The sequence below is a fragment of the Oryx dammah genome, unplaced genomic scaffold (genome assembly GCF_014754425.2).
Source record: "Oryx dammah isolate SB20612 unplaced genomic scaffold, SCBI_Odam_1.1 HiC_scaffold_11, whole genome shotgun sequence".
Classification (NCBI taxonomy): domain Eukaryota; kingdom Metazoa; phylum Chordata; class Mammalia; order Artiodactyla; family Bovidae; genus Oryx; species Oryx dammah.
This window is the reverse complement of record NW_024070195.1, coordinates 39,547,983-39,565,050: the sequence shown is the minus strand read 5'-3', so window position 1 is coordinate 39,565,050 and position 17,068 is coordinate 39,547,983. Positions and strand designations below refer to the sequence as shown.

Here is a 17,068-nt window from a genome sequence, read left to right as displayed (position 1 = left end):
CTTCCCTGATTTGTTCCACTCACTCCAGCTCCCTTTTACAACTTAGGGTTTCAGTCCCTAGAGTTTATTTGGTTATTTGCTGCTCTTTCCCCATGCATCGCATGTGGGATGCTTTTGGCTCTCTGCCTCATCACCTGGCCCAGCGGTCAGCGCCATGCCGAGCCCACACCCAGAGCCCCCGCCACCCTCGCTTGGCTCCTGGGACACGTGAGTGCTGAGCTGTCTGATGGGGCCGGCTTCCAGAGGGCCTGTGCTGTAGTTGTTTCCACTGTCTGGTCTGGTGTTTTTTTCCTCTCTTCTGCCATCAAAAATATCTGATAAAAAAAAAAGGCATAGTATGTTAGGATATAGTGTATTTTTAAATGTATATGTCTTAGTGCTTTGAATTATTAGAAGTAATACTCACTACAAAAATTTAGACAATTCCAAAAAACCCCAAAAGTAAAAATCCTCCCCCTTTAAATTCTGCTCCCTAGATATAACCATTATTGATAGTTACTCTTTCAAAAGCTGTAGTATTTTCCACATGAGAGTGTTGATGTAGACACTTTCATTTTCTCATTTTATTTGCCCCCAGACTAACTGAGGTTTGAATAAGTATCCCCATTTATAAATTAGGAAACTGAGGAGGATAGTGATTAAAAAAAAAAAATCCTATCAAGCAGTATCTGAAGGGCTGCCGTATGGAACAGGGGTCAGGTGTGTTTGGATTGCTCCAGAACACCACGCCCACACCATGGGGTGGGAATTGGCGGGGGAGCTGGTGTCTGTTGAATGTGGTGAAGCACTTTCCGGTGAATCACTTAATCACTGGGAGAGGCTGCCCTTGAGTGGAGTCAGTGAGCCTCTTTCCCCGGCTGTTTAAGTCCCTGCTGGCTGCCATCTGTCAGAGATGCTGAAGAGGAATCCTCACCGGTGGGAGGATGGCCAAGGTGACCCACGCAGTTCTTTTCCGTTGCGTCTCCTTCTGTGATGAGTAACAAGGTCAAACAGCCAAATGAGCCTTATGTCTCCCCCGCTTGATGGCTCCAGCAGCCCTGCAAAGGAAGAAAGGCCCCCAGAACGTCACTGTGGGATGTTCAAATAGTTCTCCTACGTGCGGGGCTGAGCTAACCAAGCAGCTCTGCTGTGAGGTGGTGGGATCCAGCCTCGGACAGTCAGGTGCGGGTTTGGCCCCTCTATGCTGGGCTTCCCCAGGGGGAGGAGCTGAAAAGAAATGGAAACTGGGACTTCCCTGGTGGTCCAGCAGTTAAGAATCCACCTTGGAATACAAGGGACATGGGTTCAATCCCTGGTCGGGGAAGTAAGATCCCTCATGCCACAGAGCAACCAAGTCTAAGCTCCACGACGAAAGATCCCACATGACGCAGTGAAGATCCAACACAGCTATATAAACAAATTAAAAAAAAAAAAAAGGGAAACAGGAACTACCTTTTTGGTTTGTGTGAGTCAGGGTCCGATCCCCTAGGTGGCACTCGGGGCCAATGACCCTTTCTGTTTTAGAGCAGGTACATAATCACTTCAGGAGGTACGAGGTGGAATACCTACAGTTTGCCTTCCGTTGGATGAACAACCTGCTGATGCGGGAGCTTCCCCTTCGCTGCACCATCCGCCTGTGGGACACGTACCAGGTATGGGGGGGACCCCCCCGCCAACAAACACACACGCCAGGCTGTCCCTGAGGCACCTGGCTCCCTGCCTCCTGCAGCCACTCGGAAGTCCTCCCCACCTCCTTTCTGCCTCTGTGTCTGCCTTGTCCTCGAGGGCAGGGCCTCTGTGCACCCAGCCACAGAGGGGGTGCTGCTCTGCTTGCCTCCCCCCGCAGAAGGGTGGGTCTGAGAGGGCTGGAGCCAGCTTCTCATAACTCTTTCTGTTTTTTTTCCCCCTTCCCAGTCTGAACCAGAAGGGTTCTCCCACTTTCATCTCTACGTGTGTGCAGCTTTCTTGATCAAGTGGAGGAAAGAGATCCTGGATGAGGAGGACTTTCAGGTGAGGGGCCTGAGCTCAGCCTACACTGGGGATGAGCATCAGAGTGGGCGTTATCCCGTTCATGGGACTGTGCAGGGAGAAGGTGCCCCAGCAGGTACCTGGCTGGGAAGGGGAAAGGTGAGGGGATATTCAGAAGAGGGTGCCCCTCCCAGGTAGCAGGAAGCTCTGGGGGCCCAGAGTTCTTCAGTGTGAAAGGGTCTTAGCACTGGAAAGGCTGCAAAGCACCTGGGCAGGTCTAACAGGCCTTCCTGTCATTGGCTGACAGGCGTTTATTGAATGCCTGCAGTGTGCTCAGCGCCACTGAGGGAATAAGACATACAGAATATAGAACAGAGAGCTCTATTCTTATAGAGCTTACGTTCTAGCTGGGGAGAGACATAGTAAACAAAAGCAGTGTAAATTAAAAAGAATATTAGAGCATGATAATTTTTTTTTTAAGTAGCTAATTTTTTTTTTTTTAAGGATAAAGGGATTACTAGGTGGTAGGGAAGGGACAAGTTGCAGTTTCAAATAAAGTAGTCAGGGATAGGCTCACTGAGAAGGTGATATGAGCAAAGGCTGGGAGAAGGTGAGGGAGCACGTGGACATCTGGGGATCCGTGGGGAGAGCGTCCAGGCAGCAGGAGCAGCCATGCAGAGGCAGTTAGGTTGCAGTGTGCCTGAGCTGTGTGTGGAACCATGATGGTGGTCAGTGTGGCCTGGAGCAGAGTGGCCCATGGAAAGTTAGAAAGAAGCCCGAGAAGTCACAGGGGACTCAGGTCACAGCGGCTTGTAGCCAGAGTCAGGACTTTGGCTTTTACTCCGAGTGGAAGAGGATCCAGGAGAGGGTCTTGTGCAGAAGAGGGGCATCATCTGACTTACAGTTTCAGGGGACCCCACTAGTGTGGACTTGAGGTGGGGCCAGCGCACACTGGGGCCCACCCCGGAGGCTACACGAGGGTGGCCTGGCCCTGGATGGGTGAGTGGAGATGTGACAAGTGGCCAGGTCTTGGATACATTTTGTAAGCAGAGCCAACAGGAATTCCTGAGAAATCAGGTATAGAGTATACCAAAAGGATGAGTCGGTGATTCCACAGTTAGTGAGAAGGCTATAGGAGGAGCAGGTTTGTGGAGGAAGATCAGGAGTTCATTTTGGGGCATGATGAATTTTAAACACCGTTACACATCCAAATGGAGAGGTAGAGTAGGGAGATAAATCCTGTGAGTCTGGGCTTGAAAGAGAGAGGAGTCCAGACTGGACATGTGTGTTTAGGAGCCTCTGGCTAGATGGTCCTTGAAGCCAGGCCCCTCGGTGAAATCCAGAGGAGGTAGGAGTGAACAGAGGAGACACAGAGCCAGGCCTGAGCCCCAGCGCACCCCCTGACTGGGACAGGTGGTTGGGCGGGGCGGGGTGAGGAAGACAGAAGAAGTGGTGGAAGCCCGCCAGTTGCTGCAGGGGCCCAGGAGCGGGGGTGGGGCGTCGGCACTGAGGGGAGAGGCTGCCAGGCTCTGCCGTCTGCAGAGAGGAGGGCCGGGGGGCACTTAACGGTCATAATCTCTTGGGGCAGCAGCAGTGGGCTTTTGTTTTTCTGCTTTGTACGTTGCTGAAATGAGAGGTTTGGGGGTGTTTTTGTTTTAATGGGCATATATTCCTTTTAAAAATGCGAGGAGGGGGAAAGCCAGAGAAGGTTGGGTGTTTTTCTAATACCATAGGCATTCTCAGGAACAGCAGCCTCTCCACGTGACCCCCAGGCAGGCCCACTCTGTAATTGGTGTTAGGTGGTTAAAGCACAAGAAACCTGCCCCGCAAATAGGTGGAAAGACAGGACCTGACTTGCCCAAGGAAGGGCTTTGGGAGAGAAAGGGAGGAGTGAGCCTCTGCGGGTAGTTGCCAGGGTGGCAGGCAAAGTGCTGAGGCTTCTGCCAGCCAGAAGCGTGTGCAGCGCCCGGGATGAACAGGCGCTGGGCTGGGCACACGCTGGCTGAGCTGTCAGTTTCAGTACTGTGGTTGAGGTGGCGCAGCTATCGGGAGCCCGCAGTCTAATTTGGTTTATCATGAGCCAGGCTCGGAGGGCCTTGTCACATGCGATAGAAGCGCTTCCCAGATTAGCTCAGGGGGAGTGGAGATGACTCCTGGAATGGTGTGTAGCAGTTCACAAAATCGACCGTATGGGACCACAGTCTGTGACTTTAAAACTATATTAGACATGGAGATGTTCTATGCTGCGCCGCACATTCGATTATCTGATGGATCTGAGGCCTTTCTTCAGTAACCCACGGAATGACAATGGGCTTTTTGTTGACTCATTAACACCTCAGCTGGTCCTCCTCAATAGAGGAGTCTCCCCTCTTTCCTTGAGACAAAACGGAATGGGTGATTAAACGATAATCTGCAGAGTTCCCCGCAACTCCACAGATCTATAATTCTGTGAATAATGAAGGAAGAAGGGCGCCTGCCTGTGCTTGGGTAGGCCAGCGGTGTCCCTTAGGAGACACAGCAAGGGCAGGAGAACATCATGTGGTGTTGGGAGATAAGGGCCCGTGACCTCTGCAGCGAGACAGCCCACCCTGCCCAACTACTAACAGACCGCCTGCAGCTAAAACACTGCAGAAGAGGCTCTGTCCATGAACACAGCTGTCCCAGAGAGCCTCACATGCCCAGCCCACGGGAGAGAAGGTTTTAGGGCTAAAAGCTGAGTGACTCAAAGAAGAACCAGGTGAAGTAGCTGCAGAAATAAATGAGTTTGTGGCAGACCAGGCATTTATCACCCTTAAAGAGCAGGGAAGGGGAGCCAGCTGTGAAGGGAGCCAGTGGAGCAGATATCAGGGGAACCTGCGAGCCCCGCCCCCTTCTAAAGTTGGGGAACACGCAGAATGGTCCAGGGGTTAAGCCACAGTCTCTGGAACCTGTCTGCCTGCGGTCAAATCCTAGCTGCCATTTCTCTAGGTCTGCAAGCTTCATCTGACTAACTTGGCCCTGTAAGCTTTCTTACCTGTAAAATGGGATGAGAGTACTTACCTTCTAGAGCTGTTGATGAGGATTATACAGATTGCTGCACTTGAAGCTGTCAGAGTGGTATACTTAGCCTGTGGCCTTCAAAGCAGTGAGCTTCTTAACCCTAATATTATTAGTTCCTGTAGTGTACTCTGAGTCTGGGAAGCAGTGAAATGAAGATAGCTTCAGGAACTCAAGTCTTTCAGTGACTTTTAACTTACCTGAGTAAACCCTGATAGGCTAATCCTAGGTAAGACCAAGCTGGATGACCAAATGGGGCTGGAGAGGAGGTGTTCAGAGGGTGCAGGGGCAAAGGGCGGTGCCCTGGCCATGGTGAGCCCCCAGAGGGAAGGACACCCGCTTCTCCCTGGCCGAGCAGTTGTCTGGGGTCACGCTGCCTGGGGTGGAGGACTGAAAAGGGACACAGGATGATCACTCCAAGAGGTTTCCTTGCTGAAACCTCTGAGCAAGGGGACCTCAGGCGTGTCCCTGCGCAGGGGCTGTAGGGGCAGAATGGCCCGGTCCTCTGGGCTGCTTGAAACCGGGGCTTCCGGCAGAACTGGGCCAAGGCCCTTTCCTGGTAGAGGGGGCCTCAGCGATTCTGGCCCTCAGTCTGGGCTGACTGAATAGAATAATGATGATAATGTCCAGTTGCATTTTATGAAATTGTCTATAGGTCACACAGTCAAGTATTGGCGGTTTAATAAGGTTCAATCTAATAATAGCGACTTCCCAGCACTTCTGATGTAGCAGGCACTATCCTGAGTGCTTCTCTGTGTTAGCTCATTGCAGCCATCCCACAAGAAAAGTTGTAATAACTACCCCTATTTCACAAATGGGGAAACTGAGTCATGGTGAGTATGACTTCGGTGTGTGCATAGTCACACCTGAGATGAAGTGACTAAGCCAGGGTCACCCGGGGGAGTCAAGTACTGGCTTGACTCAAATGGTGGAGACCCGGAGGCTGGGCTCTGGGCGTGGATTGTGCGTCCTGCTGCTCCCTTGGGGCCTGGCTGGGGACCTCCTGGGCCACTGGAGCTGTTTACATCCTCCTCCCCCTCCTCCGTTATTATGCAGGTAATGATTTCCTAGATACATTATTTAATGTAAGTCAGAGAGTACAGGCATTTGAGCAAATGCCTGGTCACACACAACCTAAAAATTCCCCTCGGGGAAAAGCAGCATCTCTGGGAATCGAGGAGAGCACGGGACCCCACAGAGATGTCAGGGCAGGTGCCGACAAGCCCTCAGATGGCTCAGAAGTGATCTTCAGAAGCCCCGTGCAGGGAGCTCCAAGACTAATAACCAGAGTTCCTTTAAATACATAAAAAGGGAACTGGCAGAGGAGTTGGTGGGACCTGCTGATGATTCTTAAACCAGAGGAACAGCTGGTCTCAATCCTTTGCTTTCATCTTATAGAAGAAAACCTTGGAGAGATTCCCACCCTGAAAGTGACTTGCAGGAGACAGGTCAGAGTTGTTAAATGAAATAGTGCTAAGCCCGTGGGCTGTTTCAGGCCTGGATACCCAACTAAGAGTAAATAAAGCCCTTGAACTAGATGGCATCCACCCACCACTTCTGTGGGACCCCAAGGGTGGAATTGTGGAACATTGCCCAAACACAGGCCCCACTTTCAGAGACATCCAGTAAATTGCCAGTTTGAATCATCCCCAGAAAGTGCCCAGATTTTAGTACCCTGGGAACTAAAGATCTTCCACCCAGAGCAGGCAGGTATGAGAAAGGAAACAATCCCTCGACATAGAAACAAAATAAACATCGGAGGGGGACTCAACTTTCTCTAGGGGGAGTCTTGTACTAAATGTCCTACGTACTTTTGATGCCGGGAAACCTATGAATAAGTGTGATGCTGAAAAAGTTTACATAACAAGGACATGTCTTTGGAAGTTTTTATTGAGACCAAGGGAATTGTTGGTCTGATTCTCAAAACAAGAGGGGTTCGTTTCCCAACACTTACTTAGGGAGCCGGATGAGAGTGGGTGGCTCCTAGGGACCTCGATACAGCAGTGCGGCCCCGGCAGAACCACAGCCGGCACCCAGCGGCCTCACCAACAAGGCCACCCTCAGCTGCTGCTGCGACCCGGATCCCAGCAGGGAGGATTTCCTGCGAATTGGGGATCCTAAGAAGTCATTGGATTTTTGTGCTAGAATTCTTGGAATGAGACTACCCCCAGAATTAGGGTTTCCCACTAGGAAATTTTCACTGTTTCTTGGCTTAGGAAGGTAAAAACGACACCCAGAAGATAAGATGAAAGGACTTCCCTGGTGGTCCAGTGGTAAAGATTCCACACTTCCACTGCTGGAGGCATGGGCTTGATCCCTGGTCGGGGAAGTTCCACACGCTACATGGTGTGGCCAAAAATAAAAGCTGCATCATGGGCCATCTCCGGAAAAGGGCCATCTGCCCTTGAACTGACACGCAGTTGGAGTGCTGAAGGCACTGGGACCAGTTACCACAATGGCGATTCAGGCCGTCGGGGATTTGGTCACATTGAAATTGCTGTTCCTAACGTTCACGGGGCTTGTAAAAGGTTTGAAAAGCTGGGAGTCCAGTGTGTAAAGAAACCTGATGATGGTAAAATGAAAGGCCTGGCATTTATTCACAATCCTGATGGCTTCTGGAATGAAAGTTTGCATCCTAACAAAATTTACTTCTGTAAGAATGCTGATTTGAGATTTCAGCAAAGGCATTGTGGAAGGTAAAACAGGAAACCCTGTGATTCAAGATATTCAGGTAACAGACGCATCCAGGACTGATGGGTCCTTGTCCCAACTCAGGTTATTCTTAAGTCTGTTTCCCTTTCGTACTGCAGCTGTTTTTCACCTAACTGTTCAGTCATCCTGGTTTTGAAGTAGTGCTTTGTCTTATGTCCTTGAATGTAGTTGTATAACTTTACTTTTTAAGGCAGTAATTATAACAGTTCCCTTCAGAGGCTGCATGTTCCTTCTGTCTCCTTACGAGTTACAGGTCTACAAGTCTGCCTTTGAGTCACCATTTTCAGAAAAAGGAAAAAAAGCACGGAACGCGTTTATGTCATGGTTACCTTCTGGGGTTTCAGTTCCTCAGATGTCATTTTTCACAATGAGAAGTAAAGAACCCTGAGCGCGCGTGCACGCACACACACACAGAAAACTTATGTGACTAGGAAAGTATTTGTACATGCCTGAATACACTTAACGTTTGCAAAGAATGTTCCACTGTTCCTGGGTGATTCCGCCCAGTGTCATATTTAGTAGTGTGTATTTTCTGTGACCTTTAAGTTCTCTGTTATTATTTCATGTCTTATTTGGTTGTCCTTGGTCCTTATTACCAAGAAAAATTAATCAGCTCTTGCAGATTTCCTTCAGACAGCTGCTTCTGCGGCTTCTTTTCTTTTCATTCCTTCTGCATCGTGCCCCACTTCTCTTCTTGTTTCCGGCACACAGTATTTGGCATAGTGGTTATAAGCGCAAACTCTAGAACCAGAGGAGTCTAGTGTTAGTCACTCAGCTGTGTCGACTCTGCGACCCCATGGGCGGAATTCTGTCCATGAAATTCTCCAGGCAAGAATACTGGGGTGGGTTGCTATTCCCTTCTCCAGGGGATCTTCCCGACCCAGGGATCGAAGCCTGGTCTTCCACATCGCAGGCAGATTCTTTACTGTCTGAGCCACCAGGGAGGCCCAGAACCAGATTACCCATTTCAAATCCTAGCCCAGCACTACTCTGTGATCCTATGCAAGTTCCTTAACTCCTCACCCTCACTTTTTTCATATGTGAAGCGGGCATAATAAGGTGTGCCTCATAGAGTTGATATGGAGCTTAAATGTGCTGGAGTACATGTGAAGACCCCCATCTGGTGAGTAGCAAGGGCTCAATACACAGTAATTACCACTTTGATGGTGGTTATCCTTGATGGTCCCCCTCTCGTTCTTTAATTCTTCCATCTGTTGAACATTCTCTAATGAGTTTCCCCTGCACGTTTTCTTACCAAGGACTCTGCTTATCACCCGATACCCCTTCTCCTTCGGCCCCCCTTGTTGTCTTCCCCTGACCCCCTCACACATGACTCATCCTTCCTCTTCTTTTTCCTTTGGAATCTGGATTTTCAGCAGATACATTTTCCAGCCATTTTGAGCTTTTCTTCTCTGAGAGCCATAGCCTCTTCTCATTCACTTGGAATCACTCTCAGCTGCTTGCCCCATAAGCTGTCTTCTCACACCTGTAGTGTTTTACCTGACTGTGTATTAATGCTTGGTACTCCCATGAACTGGCTTTGTAACACATATTCAGTTGTTCCCCACTCCACCAATGATTCTTCTCTACCCCCTTGATTAACGTACCTGATTTGTAATTGACAGTGTCTTTTCCCACCCGTGATAATTCAGTTTCTACTTTATCCCTGATTTATCAATGCATGGACAGGGTTCCCATTTTTACTGCGGTGTGTGGGAGGTGCAGTTCCTGGGTACGGCCACCAGGTGGCAGAATGGTTCCTCCCACCTAATCCTCGACTGTTGGTGGGAGAGGTAGTAGGAAGCTGACATGTTCAAGGGTAGAATTATTTCAGGGCTTCTGGGAGGTTTCTAGCAAGACTGGAAAAACTGGAAATTACAGGTAGATTCTCTCCTAGAAAAAAATATTCTCCGCTAGGTACATCAACTGTTGGTTGTTTTTGCTTATGAGTTATTCAAGTGTATGAAACCATTATAGAATCTGCCTGCAGTGCGGGAGACCCAGGTTTAATTCCTGGGTCAGGAAGATCCCCTGGAAAAGGGCATGGATACCCACTCCAGTATTCTCGCTTGGAGAATTCCACGGACTAAGGAGCCTGGTGGGGTCCTCCTGGTGGAGTCCACGGGATCGCAGAGTCAGACACACTGAGTGACTAACAAAAACCATTATAGAAAAATTAGAAAATACCAATAAGAAAAAAGAAGGTACTTGAAGTCTTACCATGCAAAGGTGATATATCTCCTTCCAGACATTTTGCCATGCAGATCTATGTAAATAAATACATATTGTCTGTACATAACCCTTAATGGAAATATTCTGTATATTAGGTTGGCCAGAAAGTTTGTTTGGATTTTCCTTTTTTTTTTTTTTTGTAGGATTTTGTTTATTTACTTATTTGACATGTACACACCCCTGTATTTCACTGATTTATTTTTGGCTGTGCTGGGTCTTGCCGTCTGGAGGGCGGGGGCAGCTCTGGTCGCTGTGCATAGGCTTCTGACTGTGGTGCCTTCCCTTGCTGCAGAGCACAGGCTCTAGGCGCAGGGCTTCAGCAGGTGCAGCTGAGGGCCCATCACTGGTGGCTTGCGGGTCCTGGAGCACAGGCTTCAGCAGTTGTGGCATTCAGGATTAGTTGGCTCCGCAGCATGTGGAATCTCTGGAACAGGGATCAAACCCACGTCCCCTGCACTGGCAGGTAGAGTCTCATCATCCACTGCGCCACCAGGGAAGTCCTATTCAGGTTTTTCTATATGATGTTGTGAAATATGTTGTTTTTGTAACCTCTTTTTATCATTAGTACAAAATATAGTAGATGTTCCATAATGTCAATGCATAGATGTGTATAAATTTGTCCCGTTTTTTTATTTTTCACACATTACATGAGTACACGTTCATACAGAAACTGAAAGCATTAATAACTTGAGTGCAAGGTATTCCATTTTACAGATTTATCTTTTTTTTTTTTTTTGCTTTTTTTTATTTGGTCACACTGTGCAGCTTGCTCTATCTGATCAGTTCTCTGATCAGGGATCAAACCTGTGCACTCAACAGCTAAAGCATAAAGTCCTCACCACTGGATTGCCAGGGAATTCCCTTGACTTGTGGCTTTCAGTTTGATTCTCAGGCTTGGAAATCCAGGGACAGCGTTTACAATTAGCCAAGTTTGTTGAATGAGAGTCTTAAGCCCTGGTAGAGATCCAGGGACATGAGCATTTTTTTCTGGATGAGTCTTCAGTTCAGTTCAGTTGCTCAGTTGTGTCCGACTCTTTGCGACCCCATGAATCGCAGCACGCCAGGCCTCCCTGTCCATCACCAACTCCCGGAGTTCCCGCAAACTCACGTCCATCAAGTCAGTGATGCCATCCAGCCATCTCATCCTCTGTCGTCCTCTTCTCCTCCTGCCCCCCTCCCAGCATCAGAGTCTTTTCCAATGAGTCAACTCTTCGCATGAGGCGGCCAAAGTACTGGAGTTTCAGCTTTAGCATCATTCCTTCCAAAGAAATCCCAGGGCTGATCTCCTTTAGGATGGACTGGTTGGATCTCCTTGCAGTCCAAGGGACTTTCAAGAGTCTTCTCCAACACCACAGTTCAAAAGCATCAATTCTTCGCCACTCAGCTTTCTTCACAGTCCAACTCTTGCATCCATACATGACCGCTGGAAAAACCAGAGCCTTGACTAGACGGACCTTAGTCGGCAAAGTAATGTCTCTGCTTTTGAATATGCTATCTAGGTTGGTCATAACTTTTCTTCCAAGGAGTAAGCGTCTTTTCATTTCATGGCTGCAGTCACCATCTGCAGTGATTTTGGAGCCCCCCAAAATAAAGTCTGACACTGTTTCCACTGTTTCCCCATCTATTTCCCATGAAGTGATGGGACCAGATGCCATGATCTTTGTTTTCTGAATGTTGAGCTTTAAGCCAACTTTTCCGCTCCCCTCTTTCACTTTCATCAAGAGGTTTTTTAGTTCCTCTTCACTTTGTGCCATAAGGGTGGTGTCATCTGCATATCTGAGGTTATTGATATTTCTCCCGGCAATCTTGATTCCAGCTTGTGCTTCTTCCAGCCCAGTGTTTCTCATGATGTACTCTGCATATAAGTTAAATAAGCAAGGTGACAATATACAGCCTTGACGTACTCCTTTTCCTATTTGGAACCAGTCTGTTGTTCCATGTCCAGTTCTAACTGTTGCTTCCTGACCTTAGGTACCTTTAAAGTGTTCATGCCCTTTGACACAGTAATTTCATTCCTAGGAATTTAGCCCAAGGAAATAATCTAAAATATGGCTTTATGCACAAGCCTGTTCATTATAATTTCATTATAGTGAAAAACCAGAAATTATTAAAAGCTCAAAACAGGAAGATACTGAGTAAATTAGGGTACTTCTGCGTCATGGAAAATTCTTTGACCATTGAAAATGTCTAAAAGGAGTTTTTAATATTAGAGGAAATGCTTATGTTAAGTGCTAAACAGATTCAAAAGTATTTAGAGAAAATGTTTCATCTGTGTAAAAATGTGCAGAAAAAGGACTGGAAGGAAATATGCCAAAATGTTTAAAAGTAGCTTCCTCTTGATTATGAAGTTAAGGGTGGTTTATTTTGTGCTCTATTACTTTCAACAAAGTAAACAAACTTCCAGGAAAATGTGTATTACTAGGGGGAAAATGTTCTGTAACGTAAGTAATATACAAAGACTTGATTGTAATAATTGAAAATGAGGAGCAATATAATGAGAGAAAGCAAAGGTTCTGGCATCCCCAAAGGTAACTAGTGTTAACAGTTTCACCACCCTAGCCTTTTAAAAATTTTACATACATACGTGCATATACAAACTTATAGTTGTATTTTCTCTTTTACCTAAGTGGGATCATAACTGTTTTTCTGTAACTTGCTTGTTTTCGCCCCTAAAAATGTCTTTGATATCTTTTTACCTTGACACATGTAGTCCTGCTTCTTTTTATAGGTGCTGCTTGTATTTCATAATTTGGACAGTTGTCTCTAAGTTCCCGGTACTGACAGGCACCTCCTTCATGTCCTTTTCCCCATTATTTGAAACAATGGTGCGGTGCTGCCCCTTGTACAGGAGTGCAAATGTTTTCTGAGTACTAAGAAGTTAAGTTGCTGCATCAGTGCCCATGTGTATTTCTGGGCTTATTTTTTTTCCCCTTTGTTTTTTTGTTCTGTTTTGTGGGAGAGGTGTATTGTTTGGTTGGGTTTTTTTTTTTTTTTTGGCCACACTGTGCGTCTTGCAGGATCTTAGTTCCCTAACCAGGGCTGGAACCCAGGCCCCGGCAGTGTAAGCACTGAGTCTGACCACTGGGCTGCCAGGGAAGTCCCTGCATCTCTAGTTTTGACAGATGTGGCCTGAGTTTGTTAAGATGATATAAACTTGTCTCCTGAAACCAAGACCAGAGAATAACAGTGGCTTAAAATGAAGTAGTTGTTTGCTTCTCTTCCGTTAAGAGGCTGAGTGTAAGAGTCCAGGGCTAACGTGGCTCCAGGGTGGCAAGGACTCGGATTTCTTCTCTCTTGTTGCTCTGCCATCTTCAACACATAGCTTTATTCTTAGAGTCTAAGATGACTGCTTCAAACTCCTCCATTCATCACCGTTTTCTAGGAAGGGGAGGAGTAGTTTAGGGCAGAACCCAGGAGTTACACTGCCCCGCCCTCCCAGATTGGCCAGAACTTATCATACTGGCCATACACAGCAGTGACGTTCCCATGTATCTCTGTGCCCAGCTAAACTTCTGTACTAAAGGAAGAAATGTAAAAGATACGCAAGACCTCTTCACTAAGAACTACGAAACATTGCTAGAGGGCACACATCGGCCAGTGGCAGGGTTACAGCATGTTGATGGGCCACTGGCATTTTGCATCCTTTTTTTTTTTTTTTTTTCATATAGTGGTTTTCCTTTTCTTCACACTGATTTGTAGGTACTTCCTTTTTATTGTAGATATTAACCTTTTGTCTTTTATAAGTGTTATCAGTATTTTCTTGTCAATTTTCTTGTATTTTAACCTTGTTTTTGTGCCTTGACACAATGAGGTTTCAAAACTGTATCAAATCTGTCAGTCTCTTTCTGGGTTTTGTCTTGCTACTGTTTCTCTTATAATCAGAAAAATAAGATCCAGTTCAGAAAGAGAGGCGGAGAAAGAACACAAAGTGGCAGCAAAGGCAAGGGTAACTAAATTATAGAGATAACCTAAAACTTCACATTCATTCTTTATTCTAACATCCTCTTTAATAGGCCACCTCCGAGGAGCTGATTGAGGGACCTGGGCTTTGAAAACTGAACAGGATTTAGATAGGTAGAGGAGAAAAAGAGGAGGTGTTCCAAGCAAGAGGAACAACCTAAATTAAACCCTGGAGGCACAGGTAAATGTGGCTGAAGTGGACCCGGCTGGATGAGGCTCATACCTTGGGAATAGTGGGAAATAAGCTGACAGGTAGGTTGAGGACAGTCTTTGGGGAACAGAGCAGAGGATAAATACAGTGATTAATGAGCAAACATTAGGATTAGGAGAAAGATTGTCCAATGCAAAAAGGTTCCTAGCAGTCTTCCCCATGAAGGTGTTTTGGTTTTTTTTCCTTAAAGGAAATAAATGAAGTATCTAATAAAAGGGAAATGTTTTAGTAAATTAGAGTCTAACCACATGATGGAGTACTAACATTGAGAATAATCATTTTTTAAAGGCTGTGCGGAAAAACAAAAATTACAGTAAAAAAGGATGATTAAAAAGCATGTAAAATCATAATTATGATTACAGCTATTTAAGAAATGTGCATGTGAAAACAAAACAGGAATACTTTGAAATTAAGAGAGGTATATTTGGATGAGTGATTATTTTTCTCCTTTAAAGATGCTTATTTATTGTTGTCATCCTCTATTTATAATATTTCTACAGAGGCAGGTGTTACTGGATCAGAGACTCAACAGCGGCTTTTCAAGGCCTCCTGAAGGAGAACTAAGGCCAACGGCTGTGTGCCGCCTGGGAGGAGGGAGGCCAGACCCTGGGATGGATGACCCAGGAGGAAGGGGCTCCATTCCACGGCCTGCAGGTGCCTTGGTCAGTAGTTCCGTGGTGATCAAATGATAAAAGTTCTTTCTTGCATTCCAGGGTCTCCTTATGCTGCTGCAAAACCTACCTACGATACATTGGGGCAACGAAGAGATTGGGCTGCTCCTCGCCGAGGCCTATAGACTCAAGTACATGTTTGCCGACGCCCCCAATCACTACCGCCGATAGGTGCTGTCTCCCCAGGGGGACCCAGACTGCCCCCCATCTCTGATGGCAATCTGATCACTGTGGCCACTGTGCGAGCCGTGGACTCCGGCCAGGAACCACTCCTGCTGTAAAAAGCTCACATCCGCCGCCCAGGTCTTAACTTTCTGGCGTGCCTGTCCACCACTCCATGTCTCTGGACGTCTCCTGGACCACTATCAGTATTCCATGACACGTGGATGGGCTCTGCTCTGGGAGAGGACAGAAAGGGAGGTACAGAGTTATCTGCCCCTTTAAGAGAAACCGGAGGGAAGAAGGGGAAGGCTCAGGGTCTCAACTCACGTTGCCCTACGTGGACTGGCTGTCTCTTGCCTCCCAGCCCCAACTGACACCGTTGCTTTTTTGTGACATAGTTTGATTTGATCATAGGTCAAAAATGCCTTATGTTTTCAAAAGACTCCTGTCCCCTCCCCTCTACCCCCAACTCCTAGCCCTTCCCCTTCTGCCCAAGTCTGAGCCAGTGAGGGGCAGCTTCCTAGGAGCTTTGTTCTCAGTCGGAGGAGGCACTGATGCTTATAACTCTGGGGAAAGACCTACACCCAAGGGCTAGGAATTTTATTTTTCCTTTTCTCACACAGATGTCTGTACGTGTGCCTGCGTCTGTGTGTGTATGTGGGTGTACACACCCATCAGCATTTAGTTACACGTCCGAATGTCCAAATGTGTCCGGACCAGCCCCGTCAAACAGCCAGCTGGGAAGGGCCCCAGCGACCAAGTATACACGCATCCCTTGAGAAGGATCAGGTCAGGGGAGGGAGAAGGGGCTTATTACCTCTCTGAACCCCCCGCTTTTTCCGTGATGACCCACTCCAAGATATTATTATGTGTAAATTGTGTTATTATGTATATGGGTAAAGATGTATAAATATGTCTTCTTTGTAGCAGATATGATTTTTATATTTATAACGTGCATCAACATGTGAAAGCAATCTAGGTCACTAGCACAGATGAAGTTGCCGGGCAGGTGGCTTCAGCGCCTCCAGATTGGTTCCCAGGCGCCCCTCCTCTGAGGGAAGTGAACAGGCATTGGCCAGAGTGAGCACAGCCGGCAGATGGAGCTGCTCTGATGAGCCTCAGCGTCTCCGAGTTCTTCCTCTCCCCCTCCCGCCCCCCAGGCCCAGGCCTCCGTGGCGCATTTGCCCTGTTCCTTCCCCGTCTTCAGCAGTCAGAGCTCCCCTCCTTTCACCATAGCTGCTTCCCCCGCCCCCAGGGACAGGGCTGCAGAGGCAGAAGCCCCTCTGCAGGTTTCTGGCCCCCTGCCTTTCCCCTGGAACTGGGGGAGGGCTTTGGTTTTCATGTTTTTTACAAGGCAGCATGGTATTCAAGATAAGCTGTGACTGACTGTCAGTGCCAAGGGAGAGGGGTTTCCTGTGTGTTGCTGGGGCCTGGGGCTCTTCCCAGAGAGAGGCATTTGGCGTCCCCCCGACTGTCACCATCACACCCCACGCGGCTCACCAGACGGCTGGCCTGTGTTGGATGCCGGGTGCTCAGCAGCGAAGAGGTGGAGGGGGAGGCGGCAGGCAGCCGGCGCCCTCTGAGGAAGCCGGACGCCGCCCCTGTGGGGGAGGCCCTGAGTCTCCCAGTGGCGCCCACGGCGCTGGCATCTTACATTTCTCACCGGGAGCCGTTTCTCAGGCATTCTTCCCGGCCCTCTCCTCCTCCCCGTCCGTGTGCCTCAATAGCCTCCTTCACAGAGTGAGAGGGCCGTGGTCCTCCCTCGACCGGACTAATTAAAGAAAGACACTTGTGTTCCCAAGTGGTGGTTTTATTTTTTTAGTTTTTATGTTTGTATGGGAAATTGTGGATAAAGTGAAAGAACTGTAAATAAATAGTGTATTTCCTCCTCCACTGCTGATTTTTCTGCCATGGATTTGCGTAACCCTGAGCCTAAAGTCTCCTTTTCTCGGGCTCTTCGTGCTGATGCCTGTAAGCATGGGGGACGAGCTTTCTGTAGGGCAGGCACAGGATCGACAGGAGGGCGGGAGGCAGCCTCAGAGGATATCGATAAACACTCACGAGCACCTCCTCTGTATGGACTCTGTGGACACAAACGTAACGTGATTCATGATTCTTCATCGCTCATGAGTATAGG

At 47.8% G+C, this 17,068-nt stretch overlaps 1 protein-coding gene across 1 annotated transcript in view; it reads left to right on the top strand.

Moving 5' to 3' along the window:
* Positions 1–16,824, top strand: part of TBC1D22B (TBC1 domain family member 22B) — a 69,531-nt gene extending 52,707 nt beyond the window's left edge. Inside the window, exons 11-13 of the mRNA XM_040249787.1 lie at positions 1,504–1,631; positions 1,894–1,989; positions 14,812–16,824. Of these exons, the coding sequence (XP_040105721.1) occupies positions 1,504–1,631; positions 1,894–1,989; positions 14,812–14,940 (353 nt within the window). The 3' untranslated portion in view covers positions 14,941–16,824. The remainder of the gene's footprint in view (positions 1–1,503; positions 1,632–1,893; positions 1,990–14,811) is intronic.
* The last annotated feature ends 244 nt before the right edge of the window (positions 16,825–17,068 follow it).